Source organism: Larimichthys crocea, chromosome III (assembly GCF_000972845.2).
Source record: "Larimichthys crocea isolate SSNF chromosome III, L_crocea_2.0, whole genome shotgun sequence".
Classification (NCBI taxonomy): Eukaryota; Metazoa; Chordata; class Actinopteri; family Sciaenidae; genus Larimichthys; species Larimichthys crocea.
The window spans coordinates 13,767,632-13,788,982 of NC_040013.1; the positions used below are offsets into that span (position 1 = coordinate 13,767,632).

A 21,351-nucleotide genomic window follows, 5' to 3' on the forward strand; every position below is an offset into this window, starting at 1 on the left:
CAAAGAAATAGGAGAAACGCTAACTGTCTAGATGAAATGTTACTGCAGCGACACTGCTCTAACCTGTTAACACAGGCACTGAAATCAAAGCAAGAAGTTCTCTGATGCATACAAGCTGCTCAAGTAGACAGTGTAACTCGGCAATAGGCCCTACACTGTGCCTGCAACACATTTTGTGATTTGCCCAAAGTAAATTTTTAAATATATTTAAGTACAACTGTGTCATTATAGTGTGGTTTTTTTGATACCAGTCCGGCCCTCCTGAACTTTCATAATCAAGGAAGTGTCCCCTCTACTCCTGGATGTAAAGAAAGATGAGATACGTGACCCATTCCAGTCAAATTTTAATTTCAGATGATCCTCATTACATGGGTGGGGGACTTGACTTGGCAAGAACGTATGTGCATTTACTTAGTCACTCAAAATGAAATGATCAGCCATAGTCATGCAGTGGTAGAATGACTAAACATGAAACTAAAAAGACACAAAGAAACATAAGCAAAACAAAAAATGAGCTACAAACCTGACTCATTGTTAAAAAAACAGCTGATGTCTGAGGACAGATCAAGGAGGATTTAACATTAGGTTGTAACTCTTAATCAATTGAGCATCCTTCTCTGTCGATGATGGAAAGTGAAAGTTTCACAATCATGGCTGACTGCTGTGGAGGAGTTGATTCAGTTTTGGACCAAGAGAACCGTTGGACCAGAGCAGGGACTTGTCGGCCCAAATAGCACGTCGGCCCACCGGGCAAATGCACGGTATGCCAGATTGCCAGTCCGTCCCTGGTCAACAGCAATCTTACACTTAGACCCTCAACATTCTTAGTAATGCCAAACACTCTCCAATTTTGACATCTGCTCCTTGTCTTGGAGTGAAGTTCCAATCTCTGTGAGGCAAGAACCGTATGATCCATTATAGACTGTAAAGCACTCATGGAAGTGTGTGCCTCATTTCTAAAAGATTTAGTGAGCTTGACCATGAAGGAGAGGGATGGTTTTCAATATCATTTGAGATGGCTTAGGCTCAAACTCAACTCAAGTTTGTGGGCTACATATATCCAGTTTGAATCCATGTGGGTTAGACCAATAAAACTGTTGTATAATAAATAATCTATAAATATATAAATGAACCATCAATTGATGGACATCAAACAGTTGATGAATATCCTGTCTTAAGAAAAATAAGTGGTCTCTCAACAATATGTCTCTGTTTGAAAAATTGGAATGACTAAGCAATTTTCACACAAAGTCATCCAATGGATTCTGACCTGCAGGTCACATGTTTGACACCCCTGGGTTGAACTGTAGAGTGCACATGTCACCACTAATTCAATAAAAAAGAATGGATTCATCTCATGAACGTCTCATTCATGATTTTTTTTCCAGCCTTGATGGTCGTCCACATCCGAAAATGTGACTTAGCATGTAAAACAAGTGATGAAGCAGAACTGAGTGCGGGTATCTGGTGTTTGGAGAACCTTTCTTCAAATGTATAGATAGACCAACATAGAGGAAATGTGCCGGAAGGGACAGAGCTCAGGCAATTTTCTACCAAGAAAAAAAGGCCTTAAAACTGGCAAGGGCAGCAAATCATCTCTCTTAGCAATTTGAGACCTTTGAGATAGGTTTATACAAAATCTCTAGTGGAGAAAGTTGGATTTCATGACCCTTTGGACTTCTAATCACCCTCTCATTTCTAGTACAGACACATATACACATTAACAAGGCTGCTCTGCATCAGGTTTGTGGAGCTTGTCTTGCTTAATGCTCCAACCAGCCAAATTGTCCTATTAATCAACTGGAATTAGGGAAACCGGCATAGTAGTGGCAGTACTGACAAACTTTCAGGATTTATGGGGAAGGGTATGTGTTAAGTTTTTTATCTCTGAATGCATGAGCTCGGTCATTTCACATTAGTGGAATTATCTTAAAGCCATGTTGTACACTGAGTAGTTCTAATTAGCTAGGTTATACTGGATTGACCTCGTTATCAAAAGGTATTGAGAATATAGAGGGACCTCCCCTGCCTTCCTCCGCCATCACAAGTAGAAAAAGCAACAAAGAAGAGGCTTGTGTAGGAGACTCATGTCCACCTAGTGCTCCCTCTTCCCACTCAGCAGTCACATGACTCTCCCTGAATGATTTCAGCCAGTAACACCCCCTCAACCAACACACAGAGTCTTTTACACACACACGCACACACTCCCATCCAGCCTGCTCCAAGCTATTTCTGGTTATTATTGACCACACTGGGTTTTAAAATAACTTTAATGAGCATGCATGATTATGTGTGAACTATAAATGTGCACTCCAGTAGAGTTTTTTTTAATTTTTTTTTTTTTTTTTTTTTTTTTTTACTTTTATATTTCTCCCATGTAGTTGCACATTTGAGGGGAAGGGAAATGTTTCTCTTGGGATCTGGGACAGGTTTTCCTTTTATGAGTGTGTTTGATATTCGGGACATGCTCCGGCCTTAAGAGCTCCATGATTCATTGCAGGAGGCGACATTCGCCCGTAGCAGAGATCCACAGCAGAGACTAATAATAGTCTAGCCTGACTTAGTATCCCATGCGACTCTCTTAACGCTACCTAACACTCAGAAACTAGTAAAAGTTGTTTTAGAAAAATATAGGCACTGACGTTTCCCCACTTGAAAAATAGAAAAAAAAGAGGGCAGCATCTTTTGACAGGACTGAAAGTATCCTTGCACAGAAAGCCCCTTTGTTTTATTATGGACCCATAAAACGGCACTCTTCCAAGTTGGTTAGAGCAAGACGGCACAGGGAAAGCAAGAAAGCAATGGCCTGTTTGTGTTTCATTTGTATTGATTAGTTTCCTGGTGTTAGAGACGTCCCTCGTTTTTAAATGTTCAAGCATCCCTTGAGGAGATTGACTGATAGCTGACAGATAGCTGATAACGTCTCCTGAATTTTATCTTCTATGTGTCTCTCTTTGCTGTCACCGTATGCATCTGTTTGTGCATGTCCTTCTGTATGTTTGGCTGTCATTGTTTATTATTTATGACATTATATGTACCTCTGAAAGAAAAATAAATGTTGACGTGTGTTCATTTAAATTCACGTCATTCAACATTGATGCCACCTTGATTCCCCCTCCTCTAACCCAGATTTTTCTTTCTAAAATTCCACTTGAAAAAATTTCATCAAATCCTGGATAGAGGATAGTGCTGTCACATGGGGGCACTGTTAAGCTGTGAATTGCATCAGAGTGATATGAGGCAGTGATATCCACACAAAATGGTTGCAGCAAGTTCACCAGTAAACCTCAGCACAATTATAGATTCCACCATTTTAATCCTTTTTCCTCTACCAAAAATGACAAAGCCTGGGAAGCCAGGAACTATACGGTTTGCTTTGTGTACACGTGTGTGCACATGTGGGTTTACTTACCCCTCATTTGACTGATGTTATCTTATCCACATTGTGAGGGGGTTTGTCATCAGACAGGCATGGGTATGTGTGGGCGGATGCACGTGCCATCCCACAATGACAATAATGTGTGATTATAATGGTTGGTTTGGTTTGTCTTTCAGGCATACGGTATGTCTGTCCTGCCTTTGAATCTGATAAAAGGCACCCGGAGTGTGGTGTATGAACGCCTGGAGAACACAGAGGACATTGATGATGTTGAACATCAGATAGAGAAGCTGAAATCCAAGGTTGGTCTCAACAAATGACTAAGCACTGGCACAATATGTGACATAAAAACATAGTACATTTTACCTGTGAGTCATCGAATGAAGTCGTGGACAATAATCTAGAGGTGAAAAGATATAGACCATTACATTGTTATACCACAGTTATACAACAGTTATACCAGCAATGATCTTTGAAATGTATTTCTTTTATAATATCTAATATAATCTAGTGTATAATCATGCATTCATTAAAAGGTACACATTCATAGCCTCTAGCTGATGAGTCCCTCCTCCTTATCTTTTGTGTTGTGTTCCTCTGTCTTAGCACGCAATTATGGATGGTTAGCATTCTCCTTTTCAACCAAGCTCTCGATTGTAGGCAGCAGGGAAGCTGAATGTCTATTGGCTGCTGTTAGTTGCCAGTGACAACTTGAAGTTGAACACTTAAGACCAGTGTGTTCATCATTCCTCCTCTGTCCGCTGCACAGATAGATTTACTGCTAAACAATTATTAAAGATTAGGAAACTCAAGTGCAACACAGATTAGCAATAGTCTACTTTAAATTAAAAAAAAGAAAAGAAATTGAAGTTAGAGAAATTCCCATTTCTATTACATAATTTGTCATAGTACTAATTATAGCTTTTATACGTGAATCTTTAGACTGCAATGTTTTAATCCTTCATATATCCAGTATATCTAAAGAGAATGCTTAATACGTTTTTGGATATGTTTTGAAGTTTGTTTTTTTTTTCTTAATGGGTATTTTTGGGAATCACTGGGTACGCCCATTACCTTCATTTTTCCAGCATTCTTGCAGTTTACTTCAAATAATCTGATAAAGCTTCCAATTATGCCATCTCAGATCTGAACTAAAAGTACATGCATATGAGTTTTTATTGATTTATTTGTTTTCTTTTTGGTCTTCTCGGCAGTGTACTGATGGACGTCCCCTTTCATCAAGGGATAGACAAAACCTGCAGGAGCTGGAGGGCAAACTGCAGGTCCTCCGGCGCAGGGGGAGACACCTGGAAATTGCAGAGAGGAACTGTTGCACTAAAGTGGGAAGTGCTCTCAGGCCTGTCAAAGTGAGTCTTTATTATGGCTCTTATTCACAGAAATAATGTCAGATAAAGACGGTTTTGTTAACAAAGGTAAATCCTTTCAATGTCTAAATAGTGGATGTCATCTAACAAATGTCATTCTTTAGCTTTATGTGTTGAGGCCTTGTTTTAATTGGTTTCTCAGCAGAGGCAGGTTTGGGCTAAGCAACATACCAGAGCTGTTTTTTTCACTTAATAGTAGTGTAATTTCAAAATTCTTGTTGGTCAAGTCTCCTGCCTTTGTTCATTTTCTCCAGCTTCAATGTGTTCCTCCCAAACTGTTTCGTTGTGCTCAAGTTCTAATCTGGACTGCTCTAGATTTACTTTTAGTTCTACTTTACACAACTGCATATTTACACGATTCCCACGGGTAGTCTCTTCACCTAATTTACTCTGAAGTCTCTCAGGGAGTCTCACATTTCTCAGGCAGGATCTCATGGTTCCCCAGGGATAAACCAAAGCAACCACAAACTTCTCTTTGATTTTACTTTTTTTGGGTTGGGCAACCAATACCTGGACCGTATCTATGCAACTTTCATTTTGTTGTTCCCATATTCAAATTTACCCAAGGGGGTTTGGGAAGGGAGGGTGATTGTTTAAGGCTTTGAAAATCATTTCCAGTGGCAAATGTCTCGAAGTAATGCACTGATCTGCACCTATGACCTCTACGTCAGTACTTTGTCTGAATCATACACAATCAGCACTAACACAAAATAACCGTATTAAATTGAATTCTGATAGAATTGATCAACTGATCAGACATTTTACACAGTTTACTGCAGTTCACACAACCAGTTCACACATTTCCATTAAGAAGAAATAATCAGCAGAACCAAGATCCCTCAAGGTTGTCACCAACATTACGTACTGTATCCTTATCAAACCAAACCACTCGTTTACCAGGGAGCAGCAGCTGTGATCATTAGCATCTTTGTAATCTGTTTGGCATAAACAGCATTGCATTTTTAATTATCAAAAAATACTTAATTACAAATTCAAGAAGCCCAGAGGCTGCCATGACTAATATAGCTTAAAATACACAGAATCATGGCTGTAATTAATCTTGTTAAATGTGATGGTGATAGGTCAGGAACAAGGTTATTTTTCTAAACCAAAAACAATCAAAAATGTTTTTATTTGTTATTCTACATATTGGTTACCATGGATTCAGTCCTAAAGGGTTCACCAGACGGATGTAAAAATGCATACATGTATTTGTATATTACCTCTTACAGACTGTAAGGATTGACTTCAATAATCTCCACATCTTCCCATTCACATTTCACTTTACCAAACCCTCTTGCATATCTAGGTGCACAGCGCACACATTAGCATTCATTCTTGCCCTTATTGTATATTCATACATGACATAGTAGGTGATGCAGTCAAAATAGGTCCCACTGTTTTTACATCACATTTTCTGGACATTTTCAGGACAGGACGATTTCCACCACCAACTAGGATTTCTCCTAGTTCGTATTTTACTTTACCACTGCTATTCATTTTCCAGTATTTTACTGCACTGCAGGCATGCACAAACATTTTCAAACCAGTGCCAGTAACAGTTTTCTTTAACCAAGGGGGTTGCTGCTAATGACGGTCCCCTGACTCAAATTTAAACAGTAATGAGTTAGGAGATTTATTTACTGTATACTCAGGCCCTGGCGTAGAGTGATAAGCCAAATGATTGTGATTTCTCCAGAGCAGTTGTGCCACTGTTTTCTCAAACACATGCTGTCTTGTTTTTATTTCAACCCTGTTGGTAAGCACAAATGAGTTATTAAATGTGTGCAACATCTACAGTTAAAAAGAGCTTGGACCTCACCAAATGATTACTGTGGTTTGATGGGACCATAAAACAAAGGTTAAAAGTGTTTTTAGTCCTTAGGATTGTATTTTACTTTTTAATATACAATAATGTTGTTTGCATCAATAGGAAATCTCTTCTTTCGTCTTTTTGTTGGGTTTGATTAGGAGATAAGGCCAGTTTAACCAAAACATTTGAATGATTGTAATTTCCCTCCAGCGAGCAACCTAACTTTTTTAGGTTGTCATTCATGAAAAAAAAGTGTGATGATTATCAGTTTCTTGATTGTAATTGATGCTTTGCTACAATCAGTTACTTTATATCAAGGGATGTTTTGTCAAAGATAATTTGCTTGATTGATTGTGTTATTATAATGTAATCGAAATGTAGTGTTTGCATCTAGGCATTGACATGGATACTTCCATGGGGTTCTAACATGCTGGAGTGAGAAAATGAAAACATTTTTGTATATATATTTTTTTTCCCACCTGAGCACTCTTGTATCCTGACACGTGATTAGCATTATAACTGGTGATGAAGGGCCAAATATTGCCATGTATTGTTCTGTTTTCTTTTTCTGTACTTCACTGGGACATCATATATTATATATTATTATCTATTATATTTACTGATTTTTTTTTTTTCTTCACTGTGGCTCTGATTTTAGCCAAGGCCTCCTTCAGGGTGAGCAGTTGATAGGGTTTATTTCCTTTTTGGCTGCCACCCACCTTTTGCCTCCCTGGTTGCAACCTCCCTGCTCTGTCTGGGCTGTGCCATTGCTTCCCCCTGTCACCTTAAGCAAAGGTGCCAAACTGTGGCTGGCCAAGCCATATGGCCCCTCTCCTTGACAAACGACATGGTGGAAAGGTTATATTTACTGACCCAATAGAAGCCTTTGAAAACATACATTTTCCTTTATTGGGGTTCGGACATGAGGGGTACAGATCCCCCCTTTGGTTGTGGGTCACTGGTGTTGTAATGTAATGTGTTTATATTATTGTTTGTTTTTTTCAGATATTGCTGGGCATTTTCTTTATCCTGGTTGCACTGCTGTTCACTGTTGCCCTGTTCATTTCAAAGTAAGTCCTGATATGTCCCGTAACACCATAATTCTTAACACAATACATACTTATAAATTTGTGTTATGTAAGCAAGGCAGTGTGACAACAATGCACAGTGTAATCATTTGCTTTGACTTTGTTTAATAATGTGTAATACTGGAGATACATTTTTTTTCCTGCATGTTTCAGTTTGGATAAAGCTCTCCACTCTGCTGGCATCAGCTCTGGGTTCATAATTTTTGGCACCAACCTAACCAATCCTCTGAATGAACTTCTATTAGCCTTACAACCTGTGAGTATGCTCTCATCTCTCATGGTGAACAAATGATTATCCTCAATTAAGATGTGCTTAAAGCCATATTTTCTTGTCTCCATCATCATTAACCTAAATGAAGCATATTTTAAAAGGTATATTCTCGGCTATCCTTAAATGCACTTGTAATACTGTTAAAAACTTATGCATATACTTTAATATAGTACACTTGAACAAAGTCTAAACTCCAAAAGCAGCTATATACACTTAATGAGTCATATTGCTTTAAATGTCAATTAAAAGTTTGTTGCTTTTAAATACGGTCTGATAGGTACAACTTATATTTTACCAAAGACCAAAAGATAACAAAATTAGAAAACAGGGAATTATACCCTCATAAGTGCACTTTGCATTCTGCAGTAACTTAATGTTCTAAGGTAGCAGGGCGGGGAGAAATTACAACATGACAAGCACAGTTAACACAGCTATATGCATTATATATAGATACAGTCTACAGAAAATTAGGAAATGAAATGCTTTTGTGAAAGTTTAGCAAAAATATGCATTGTATAGTTGGCACAAATGGTTTTATGTAGAAGTTTATTTAACTCTGAAACCACTTATTTACAACACCATGTACAATGATGCAAAGTTTTTATTCAGTAAAACAAAACCTGGTAACCTCTGCAGTGCAATGCAGTCTAATACAACATCTACTACATTTGTAAATGATTATCATGTCATTTTTTAAACTAATGTAAAACCTCTGTATGCTCTTCAGGGGGCATTTAAATTATGCATTCAATCAAGTTGTCATTGTATACATTTGTCTGTGAATCACATCTGGAAATAGAGACAATCAAAGGAGTAAAAGTATCAGGTACAAAATAATCAGTTCATTACCCATAGCTATTGTGTATCTACATCATGCACAAAGAAATCAGATAATGGAATATTACAAGTGATAAGTCAATGGCAACATGCAAATGACTTTCTACATAGAACAGCAATTTATTTTACTATCCAAAAAATAATCCCAAGAAAACCTTGGTAAAACTTGTGTGCTTGTTAATAAATCAGAATTAACTTCTTTGTGTTAGTGCCACTGAAATAATATAAAGAAGTCTAGAGGTCCATATAGTAACAGAAATGCCACAACAATCATAGTCTGTGTGTCATTTTATGTCTTTTTATTTAATATGACATTGTCCAAAATCCTATCTTCTTTAAGAATTTTCATTGCATCAATAAACTGGCATATTCTAAAAATAAGTATTAGCAATGTGGTTAAATGACCAAAGCCTTATTTTTACATTTTTAAAATGTCAACTATTGAGATCGACATATTATTAAATCTCTACTATTGCTTCTTTCCTCCAAGTGATCACCGCAGGTCTGGACACTCAACATAACATCCTCTGTTAAACTTAGTATTCTACAGCAGAATTCAGAGAAAAAATGACTGGCAGCTCAGACCATTAAATAATTGCTTCATAGATACTAGCATTGATTAAATGTCTAAGTCCAGTGTTTAAAAGTATGACCTTGGTATTTAGGGAATTAAGTGCACCAGACAAAGAATGGGATACAGTACTATACAGGGATCAGGTTTGAGGTTAAATCTTAACATTTTTAGGTTACAGAACACAATCGATATATATATATATTATCTATCTTTATATAAGTTAAAATAATTGATTACTTGATTTACTTTTTAACAAGAAGAGAATAGGGATACAATATTTGGTCTCCAACAGTCTTCACAATGTCTGAATGAATCACAGTGACCAACTCAGATGTGCTTTTGATTATTTGGGCTAGAACAAGTAGGCGTGATAATAGTTGCTCATTAACAGCTCCCAAGAATTGTTGAGAAACAAAATATTTCACTCTGAAAGTGATAATGATCTAATATATGACTGTTAAATTAGGAATGTGGTTGACTTCTGTCATTGTTATATCACAGGTTTTTCCATTGGATTATATCCTGATCACGGTCATCACCATGTACTTTGTAGTCACATCCATGGCTGGCATTCGCAACATGGGCATCTGGTTCTTCTGGATAAGGGTAAATAAAGATCCCACTTCTTAGGTTACCTTGCAAATACACTATTAATTGAGCCAGTAATGACCATTTTCTTTTTTTTCCCCCAGCTGTACAAAATAAGACCTAAGAGAACTCGCCCCCAGGCTCTTCTCTTCCTCTGTATGATTCTACTCTTGATTGTCCTTCACACCAGCTACATGATCTACAGCCTAGCCCCACAATATGTCATGTATGGCAGCCAGAAGTATCTTGTACAGGTGAGGAAAAATGTGCATACATGTCTGTGCATTCCTAGGTTTTTAGTCTTGCTGGTGAGAGCTCGCTCTGAGATTAGGTGTCGGTCAGTCAGTAGATTCAAACCATTTCGGTCCAGCTGGGTGTAGGCAGTAGCCTTGTCTCTGCAGGCTGGCAGCAGGGCTTTTAGACTCTTGTTCTTTTGGGATTCTGTCTATCTGTATTAGACTGTGTGGTTATTACTGTGCGGATCTGTTGTTTGACAGTCTACCCTCTGTGTGATCTGATGTAGCTCTGCTCCCTCTCCCTCTCTTGGGCTCTCTGTGTGGGTGTGCGCATGTAGTTTAGATGCACCCTCCGTGTCTGTGCTTCATCTCCAAAAATCTCCCAAACAACATAATTAAAATGAACCATGGTGTTGTTTTTGCTGAAACATTCTCCTTTCAAATAAAAGAATCGTCTCACATATGACTCACAGGGTAAACATGGCTTATTCCTCTCTGCTTTCACCTACAGCATCTGAATACATTGTGTGTCTGTGCAATATATACCAGCCTAGCATCTATAGTAGCCTGTATGTAGTGACTATAAAAAAGTGTGTGCAGTAAATTCCTTAAATTTATACCTTTTAGTTCATGTGCAGTAGTATTATTTTAAGTTCTTCTAAGTAAAACTAATCCTTAAAATATATGTTAATTAAATTTTGTTTGCTATCTGAATTATGCCTATTTAATGAATTTATCCATGGCAAAACACATCTAGAACCACATATTTGAAAAAATGAAGGTCATTCTATCATTTATGAGTAAAAGCCAGTTGCTTTTAGGTATTATTCTACTATTATAGACTTTCAGGGTTATGGTTTTCTGGTTCTTCACAAGCCACAATTTGTTTGTACCACATGCGATAGTTTCTGGTGTGTCTTTGCTAAAAATATATACATGTCTTTTGTGTTTTTTGATCAGAGTCAGATGCCCACAGCAGGTCTCACATCTGGAAATGCTACTTCTGGCACCACGAGGATCTGTGATGCTGACGCGCCTGAGGGTAAGTCTGTCATCTCTGCTTGCACAGTAAGGTAGCACTGGTCCAATAGTGAGATGTTGGAAGAACTGAAAGAAAACGTCACCAAAGATTTATTCAAGTCTATACTAGAAGAAAGGAAGAACAGTGTACTACCAGGTGTTTTGTGTAGAACATTGTTCAGTGTTCAGTAATCTTTATCACCATTCATTATTCATTAGAGGGAATAATACCAAGGACAAACATTTACTAATGCAGTACATGGACTCTTGCTGTCTCCATGCCAACGCTTATTACAATAAATCAGCCATGAAAACACAAATGTGTGAATGTACATCATACCAGTGAGCTTTATCACAATCATTTATTAAATTGCAGAGTGTACGTAATGCTCTTGGTGGTGGTAGAGCAGATATGATGCAATTATCATATCTATCATTCCGACAAAGCCTTAAAGGAAACAAACAAGATCATAAACATACTTTATTCTTAGGCAGATGTGTCACATCAGATTCCTGCCCTTGTTTTCTTACTGACTGACTTTTAGACTTTAGTAAATTCATCTGGAAACTCCTGTTGGAGTGTGGGCTCTTGCTTGTTTGTGTTAGCGGAGGTGTATTAGTGTGTATTAGTGTGTGTGTGTGTGTGTATATATATATATATATTATATATATAATATATATAGAGATATATATATTTATATAGATTTAATGACTCAAGGTCCTGGAAATTTTACCCCAAACAATAAAAACCCTGCCCCCCCACACCCCCCTCCCCGCCCCCCCCTTCCCCACCCCCCACCCCCCCAAAAAAAAACAACAAAGGCCGGGGGAAGACTTGCAAATCGCAATTATAGTCGCTAGTAGAGTGTTGATGGGTTTCACTGTCAATATTATATTAAGCATATTGATTGATATTTTCTAAACGTTATATATTTTCTTTTACTGTTCTCCTTTGACTGTGCCTGTCTTCAAGCAGAGCATTGCTGAATAATTAATCTAATGTAGGGATGCAAGTATATTAGGGTAATTTGAAGAAAAATATATTTTCTTTCTCAGGACTGTTGTTGGTCGGTTGTCATCCTTACTTAGCCTTGTAGGATATGTTAGTTGAGGAGGAGTTTAATTTACAGTATGTCTGTGATATTATTATTATTGCATTTTTGGGTTCCACACGTGATCTGAGTCCCATACATTGTGTCAGTCCGCATGAATATGATGCCTGTTATTGCCATTAGGAGATGCATGTGAGCCTGGACCTGTTGTTGCAGCAAAGTTTGGAGTGATGATGTGGCGTATGAATACAACAAAGATGTTTGAGATTGCCATTATTGACTCTGTTTTCATGAATAATTTTGTCTTTATCCAACAGTACTGAAAATGCATTGAGACAGGGGAAGACAGGCGGAAAAATAGATAGATAAAGCAGAGCCAGGAGAGTAACTGCAGAGATCAAATCATTTGTTTACAATAATCTGATGTGTAAACGCATACATTACGTTCTCTCCTGCCTGTAGGTTGGCTAGTTTTTGCCCAAATTAATTATCTGAAAGAACAACTTGTAACACTGATGTTGAATCAATGCTCCTTTGTTATATTAGTTATATTGCAGTTGTAGTGTAGGAAGAGTTGAGATGCTGTTGGTAGCTGAGCTGAGAAATTGCCATAATAAATAGATTGCGACTAGTGTATGCCTCAGTGAATTTTCAAAGCTACTTATTGTGGGCCACAAGGTGATGATAAAATATGTGGTGTTAAGTTTGTATTTGTAAAATATTACTATCCTATTCTAGCCTTTACAAAAAAAATCACTGATCAAAGCTAATGCTTTGCTCGTTTAAACAGAAATAGCTTGAGAATGATTAGCTGAATCGTAAACTGAATCAAGAGAGAAGGCAGAGGTGATTAACATATTTGGATAGGCTTTTAGCAGTGGGTTTAGTTCACAGTTGTGGCTACATCAGGGTCATACAACATGGAGGTGTTAATGGAGTAATGTCTTTGACATTTAAAAGAAATGTACCTCTTTGAGCATGCATCGGTGGCACCTTGCACAAAAGGTAGTCAGTGGTTGCTATTTCCATGGTTAGCTAAGTTAAAGCATATTTTTAAAAGAATAAATACAAAATAGTGACAAGTTGTCCAGAGTTGTTTCTCCTATGATATAACTGTAAAAGTCATAAAGCCAAAGGTAAATTTTGTCCTTTTCAGATAAGTTTATATCTGAAAAGGACAAAATGTGTCTATAATGTGTACAATTCTTTTATCAAAATACAATGATCCAGTCATTTGTGCAAGCACAGTTTCAACTCAAATTTAAAACGACCATAAAGTCAGATCGCATTATCCTTAATTAATGAGGTTGCATTCATCTTTATTGCCAAGTCATGTATGTTGGTGCATAACAATAAACATAGAGAAGAAAAAAATAATTTAAAAAAGTCTTGCAAAAGTCAAGAAACATAAATTACACGGGACTATAATGCCAGCACTGTGGACATACAGTAATTACATAAACTGACAATCCCCCTAATAGTCTTGTTTACATGACTGTTGAGACATTGTGGAAATTGATTGGCTTTTCTTTGTTTGGTTGTTTGTTTTTCTCAAACAAATAATTTGTTCCCTGTCCCACAAATGTCCCAATTAACGCAAACAGATTCAGGCCACGATTCCCCAACATTTCGTCATGTTGTTTTATTGCAGCCTGGAAGCTGTTTTGTATCTGACCAATAGAGAAATTATAGATAGCTGTTGACGTTGAGCTGGATTAAGTGAGTGAAATAAAGTGAAAATGTGTTCCTGGCACCACAGGAAGCTCAGTTGGAAATCAGAAATCAGTTTTTGGCCAAGTAATGTTAATTACTGAGGGCACATGTCAGAGGATTGTGGAATTTGTTAATTTACACAGACATTTTGGCGCTCTTCAGTACTGTTATATTAAAGGAGTCATGGAGTCACTAGGACAATGGCCAGCAGTATTTCTTCTCTCTCTTTTGACCAGCTTTGGGAATCTGCTCCTATTTTGGCCATCTTGGAAATGGCTGCTGCTTTCATAACAGCAGTTGTACCACCTACTGTGAAGAGGAGGAAGTGTCAAGCAGAGACGGCACATGTGACTTGAGAGGGAATACAATCAAAAGCTTATCGATCTTCTGTAAAACAGGTGAAAGATTTCATGTGTGTGGTCAAAGAGTGCAACTATTTCTTTTCTAATCTGAATAAAGCAGCTTTTTTTTCCTGGAGGAGGAACTACCTCATTAACTGTTCATAAGAGTAGCACAGTGTAGCAGGTAGAGGAGAGAGAGAGGGAGGACAGGGTGTAGAGAAATAAATGGCTATGTGCCATTCAGTAAACTAACCAGCTCATCTAAATGTACTTCTCTAAGATGTGCTGTTTGTACTGCTATTTCTGTTGTGTGTCAGTGTCACTGTGAAGAGCTTTAATCTGAAAAGCCTGGATAATCCGACAGACCATATTAATATCAGACAATATTGAGAACAAAAATGCAGAATGATCTACTGTTGGTAAACAGGAAATAGTTCTTATGGCATTTACATTGTTCAGTGTTTTTGGTGCATTTTATTATAAATAAATAAAATACAGTACAACAGTCCAAAGGAGAATATGTAACACACATTATGTACATATGCTATACTATACCCTATACACTATCTGTTATAATGTTGGCTAGGTCTTATAATAATACTATCATAATAATATAATATAATACTACTTCTTGATGGATTCTATTTAGCTCCTGCACTTTTTTTCAATAAAATACAGAGCCATATCATTAAGATACATTATAAATATAGAAATAATAAAATCGTATTCTTTATGACATTGCTGTAGCAAAAGATGAACACTATGGAAATTAATTGGCAGTCACATATTCTTTAAATTTCATGGTCCTTACTGTTCCTTGCTGTCCTTGTGGTAGAAAAATAGAAAGAAAGAAAAAATGAATTTATACTGTCTGTAGAATGGCATTGCTTTGTAATAAGCCTTGGTGTGACAGTAGATCAAAAGATGAAGGCAAAAGGGGGTAGAAGTCAAGCTTGTGACTGATTGGCCAGTTGGTCACAGTGGTATAATGACACTAACATCTTGGTGAGCAGGTACTCAGTGTCAAGCTCTCCATTATCTACTCTAAGGTCATTATCACACCATTACTCATTTACGCAGCATAATGAAAATTAATCCTCAAGAATGAGTTGCCATGGCCCCCAGACACCTTGAACCCTGACTTCGTCAGTATGTGATTTAACATGACGTATGAAGGTATTTTAAGGAAAAGAAAAATCTGTTCTGTTTGTGTATTACTGGGACTTCTCTTCTCTGGACCTCTGCACAGTAGTGATGCTGCTTTCATCTTTATTTTAGCAGCACTTAGGTTTGATCTTCGTCCTTTTAAGATGATATCCATAGTCCTTCTCTGTCAAGTCATTGACAAATATTTGAACCCTTGCAGCACCTATCACTTTGAGTTCCGTCTTGTATATAAACCCACTTTATTTTTAAAAAATTTTAGCTTCCTGGAGCTTAGCTGAAACCTGAGGAAACCTCTGCATAAGATGAGGCTGCTCTTTCAAATTATTCTTACCACCACAATGCTGCATGCTGCTACTTATGGTGGGCGTCTTGCTTTGATCATAAACTCTGACTTCCATCTAAATTCATCTACATCTACCATCTGCCCTTTAAGTAAGAACTCCTCTCAGACAATATGATGGTTCATATTTTATGATTTTTTTTTCTTTGTCTGACAATTCTGTCCAATTGTCAAGTATGTCAAATGTTAATAATCCACCAGAACAGCATTTAAATAGACCTTCACCTCACCTATTGATGCATTTGATTTAATTCATTATGACGCCTTCCTTCACACATTTAGCTATATTCCTGTCCATTTCTAATGATCACTCCCTCAGCCAAGAAACACACTCTCTGTCTTCTCGGTTGTTTATTGCTGTCATATTAAGGCCTCCATCATCACATCTGCAACACCCATTATTGGTTACATTAGTTCCCTGACAGTCTAGCTGACAATTTTAATGACATTCTGTCCACAGCATTCAATTTCTTCCCAAAACCAAGATATTCTTGTGCCAAAACATTTATCTCAGACTTGCTAATAAACCCTGTGCATTGTACATACAGTAAAGGCATTTTAGAAAACCTGACTATGTCAACAATAAAATCATTTCTTACTGAAAGGCAGCTTATTATGGAACTGTATTTTTCAGAAAATTTATTTCACGTTGAAAGCAATATATTCAACCTCAGGTTTTGTTTTTGATACAGTAGCTCAAGTTATCAATAAAGGTCCTCTTGGGCATATCTTCTTGGACTGCTGTCTGTTTCCTAGCAACTTTCCAGTTTCCACAGCATTGTTTTAAAGAGCTTCTGGGAGAAGATGGTCATAATTTTATGTGTTGCCTCAGAGATGTCAGGTGCCCAAGCAATTTTCAACAGGCGACTCCCTCAACCCCAACACAAATTACTGGTAATTTTCTTTGCATCAAGGGGATCATCATCAATTTGTGTTACAATGGAATATGTCAATCAAAAGTTATTTTCCTGAAAGAAAAAATGCCCATCTTGTAATCCACAGACACCCCTTACCCTTTAAAATGAAATTGCAGATTCAAAGAACATCTTTTTGTTTGCTATTGTGCCAGAAGACTTCATTAATAGAATTAAAATCATTTTCTGATCTAAAGATTATGCTCTTAAGAAGTCTAAAATAATACTTTTTGCCTGAAGCTGCTCTAATCAATATTTTTCACCTTTGTATCTTGCCACTGCAGGCAGGTCCCCCCCCCTAAATTTTCTTTCAGCAATAGGAGCTAATGAGTCAGCTATTTCCCTTCAGGAGCTGATTGAGACCAAAAAAAAAAAAAAAACTAGCAAATATTGGATGTACATCCATCATGTCGCCTGAAAGCAAACTCCAAACAAGGGGTGTTAACTAGTTGGCTGCAAGCTAACGCTGTCGCCTCACAGCAAGGTTCGAAACCCCCAGCCAATGACGTGCAGGATTATAGTTTTATAGGATTTAGGCTTAACTCTGAATTGCCCGTAGGTGTGAATGTGAGTGTGAATGGTCGTTTCTCTCTATGTGTCAGCCCTGTGATGAATTGGTGACCTGTCCACAGTGTACCCCCACCTCTTGCCCAATGTCAACTGGGATTGGGTCCAGCCCCCAATGATGGGATAAGCAGTTATGGAAAATAGATGGATGTAAACTGTTGTCTTATAACAACTGATGCATCCCCATTCCCAGATCTCAGCATGAGCACCGTGACTAAAGTCACTTAATCAAGCTAACAGCAGTAGAAAGTGAGTGAGATTTATCTTTTGTGTTTGCATCTGGAAGTTTCTGAACTCCCACCACCACTACTACTACTACTCACACGGATTTTTTCTGCAAGTTGAAGAGAAAGAAAAGGAATATTTTGCAGAGTGAAAAGAAACTTTTTGCTGAACATTCATAGACAACAATAGTAGAAGCAAGATATTTGAAAATAGTTCTGTTGAAGGAACATCAGCATCCTCAAAGGACGTTGAAATGAAAGTGCTCTGTTGCTTTTTAGATGGAGAGAAAGTAAAAGCACACAGTGTAGGAACATGAGTGCTTTCTGATAGAGAAGCTTTCACTAAAAACAGTGTCTGCGTGTTCAGAGTTTTATGCATGTTTGTGTTTGAATGCAGAGATGAAAGTTATGCATAATGCATTATGCTACACGGGGCAGCACTCACTTGGGGTATCATGAGTCAAGGTGAAATTACCTGCACTCGCACAGTGCCCCATGCTCTTTTCAGAGCACGGTAATGATTTCAAGGTGAAGTGGGTCAGTGGTGTACATGATAATATATTTAGGCAGACCACTGTTGTGAACCATCTGTAGGTCCCACTCGGAGCCGTGCAATTCAGGTGAGCAGCTGGAGAGCTACAGATGGCTGAGGTGCTGGAGGAAAAGAGTTGGGTCATGGGGATGAAGATAGACTTGCGTCTTCTATTTTCTGTTGATCTTGATGATGTACAAACTGATTCTTCGTTGAACTCCCATGAGCCCACTCTATCGAATCAGTACAGACCTGGATTTTCCTCTTTTTTTTCTTGTTCATTTAACACTCTAGAGGAAAAAGCTTTTTTTTCTTCTTTTTTTTTTAAATGGCTTTAATAAATAAATTCCAAACCACACTGAGTTATTGCTGTGGACCTTGATGTCACATAGCTTGGTATAAGTCTGATTGCACTGTTCGTGGGGTTCAAATCAGTGTGAAGAGCTGTGTAAGAAACAGTGTGATAGGAGCAGCTCAGCAGGGTTAGCGTTAATGCTCCAGATGGCTCTCTAACATAGCCAGACAGTGCATTTCATCTTCACTTCAGCTTTGTGGACTTTCTCTCTTGCCTTGTTCTGTTCAAATTAGGCAAGTCTGATTAGGAGTGTATTGGGATTTTTTTTTCTTTTTATTGCTTCATTGTGTGTGGCTAAGATAATTAATTTGTGTGATCTGAAAAGAAGCATTTGTTTCACCTTTCTTCCTTTGTTTTCACACAAAGACCCAGACACCACACGCATATCATTGGCACTTTCCACATTTGACGTCATAAGCATTTACCATGCCTGCCAATACCCATTCATGCACATAAAGGGGAATGACTCAGCTTAAGATTTCTTATATTATTCCAGCCGTCTATGCCAGTCAGATCAATAACAGTATCAGTTCTGTCAAGAATTGGAGAACTCGGACTCAAAGGTGATGTCACCGGGATAAAGCACAGAGCTGCTGCGCTGACAAAGAAAGCAATTGGATTTTATGAGCAATAATTGAGTTTCTTTCTTCAACTTTTTGGTTTTGATGGTGTTTGTATTCACGATCACGGTGCTTAATCAATACTGATCGAGCTGTCCCTGGCCATAGCCACAAAATATCATTTGTCTCTACAGAGTAGATCTCTAGTTTGAAAGGTGCTCCCAGAAAATGGCTGCTACAGAAGTCAGTGCCAGGTTGAAAAAGGTTTGGATTACTGTAACATTTAAGGTACCTCATCAGGATTTCATTTATGTCCACAAAACAAGTGGTGAACAGAAATTAAGAATTAAAAATTAAAACAAAGAAATGATTAAGTAAGCTATTTGGTAAATATTGTTAGCTGGCAGGTAGCATAAATGTCCTCTTAACTGGTTTACTAAGGATGGACTATAACTATGGCTGAGCTTAGTTGAATATACATTACTAAAATATTATTCCAGCATTTGCATGTCAGTATCGTAAATGCCGAGTGCCAATAAGTAATACATCTGAAACCATGTTTTGTTTATTTTTCATTTTATGTCGAAGGTAAAATCGACCTGGTATGATATCTTATTAACCACCAACCAACCTCCAATCAACAGACAATTGCTCACGAAAATAGAGTAATATAATACAAACCAGAACGGTATGAAACAGTATGAAACATATGAAAAAATCAGGGTGGATATTTTTATTCATGAAAATAAATTGGTAATGGCAGTGGGGCTATTTAGTCTATGATCTCCTGTCAGGCTATTTCTTGCAGCTGTTAAAGAAACATTTATAGAATCAACTTTCTTTAATGAATAGAATTTATGTGTGCCTCGTTAATGTAGGTGTGTGCCTCCCTGGTGTGCAGCAAATCGGAGAGCGTGACCGCAGAGAAAATGTTGTTTTTGAAAAGCCTAAGGGCAACTAATATTGATTAAAGCAGAATATTTTGTTAGATAAAAACATTAATTTTGTCTCTCTTTTTTTCTCAATATATTTAGTAACGCTCTAGAGTTATTGAAAATATGCTGCCGCATCGGTGACACAATGCTTGAACCTTACAGATACATGTGAAGTTTGCGGATAAAGTAGCATATGTGCAAATTAGTAGTTCAATCTGTCTGTGGAGCTTTATTTTTTCAGCAGATATCTTATGTCACAACAAGACTGAACTGCATATGTTATTTATTCGGTTTTGATTCCACAATCTCTGAAAGCATTAATGTTTGCTCGAGTTAGCTGGCTGACTCAACAGAGACTTAAACTCATTTCTGTAGGTCATTACTAAGGGTCAGCCTACTTGCGGGTGTAGTAAACTAAGTTCCATTACATACAAGTGACTGACATGACTTGATAACTGTTTTCCAGTTATTATTTTGTTGGTAACTGTTGCATAATTGCAATACGACACAAGAAGGTGTGCTCATCCATCTTTATTGTTACAACAGGTGCTTGTTTAATTGAGCCTTACATATACAACAATATAATAATTTGATGATCTTTTGGTACATGTGGGTACAGTATATGTATGCCACGAAGTTCGTTTGAAATTTGCCCCCTACATAATCTTCAGAGAGTCTCAAGCGTAGTTGCATCCCCTTTTCCCTCATCATAGAATTGGAGTCACATGCATAAACCATAACTTACGGTTCACTGTCTTCACAATCCGTTAGTGTCTTGTCTGTTTTTACCTTTTCAATGTGTAACACTGGATATATTTGATGCAAGGATCCATTAAATGTTGCATCATTCCGGTTTTATCTATTGGTTAAGCCATATTCACATTGACAGTGACATGGTTTTCCTCTTTTCAGAAGACCGGTTGTCTTTTTTAGTTAAAGTGACAAAAGCGCCTGAGGCACTACTCCATGTAATAATAGCTGACTCTTAAGTGAACACACACCCCTTTATAACACAGATGTATTACAAGTGCTACTCTTGTGCAATTATCAGCATCATGTAGCAAAAGATGTGTCACGTTCTTTTTCTTTTTTTTCCTGAATGAAAAGTCATTCTGGATGATAGTACACACCAAAGAGAAGTAACTTCTCGTATTTCTCTATGACAGAAATCCTGTCTCCTCAGGCTACCTATCTGTCTTTTTTCTTTTCTTCACTCAACCTTTAGCTGGCCTCGAAGTATTCTTTTAACTTTCCACCTCATCAGTCACTTTGGAGGAGAAATGTATTTTTTCTTACTTACTATAATGACTCCTCCTTTCTTTCCTCCCTTCAAGGGTTTCTGTATCAATTAATCAAAAACATAGAAGATAAAACACTACAGTGGAGGATCTCTGAGGGTGGTGTGATTAAGCAAACCTTTTTTAATCAAACATATTTACATTTTCGATAAGATTTATATT

At 37.5% G+C, this 21,351-nt stretch overlaps 1 protein-coding gene across 1 annotated transcript in view; it reads left to right on the top strand.

The window, feature by feature from the left end:
* lmbrd1 (LMBR1 domain containing 1) overlaps positions 1–21,351 on the top strand; it is a 54,180-nt gene that overhangs the window by 30,258 nt on the left and 2,571 nt on the right. Inside the window, exons 8-14 of the mRNA XM_010756531.3 lie at positions 3,556–3,681; positions 4,594–4,746; positions 7,583–7,647; positions 7,819–7,921; positions 9,849–9,953; positions 10,040–10,189; positions 11,132–11,213. Coding sequence (XP_010754833.1) covers positions 3,556–3,681; positions 4,594–4,746; positions 7,583–7,647; positions 7,819–7,921; positions 9,849–9,953; positions 10,040–10,189; positions 11,132–11,213 — 784 coding nt within the window. The remainder of the gene's footprint in view (positions 1–3,555; positions 3,682–4,593; positions 4,747–7,582; positions 7,648–7,818; positions 7,922–9,848; positions 9,954–10,039; positions 10,190–11,131; positions 11,214–21,351) is intronic.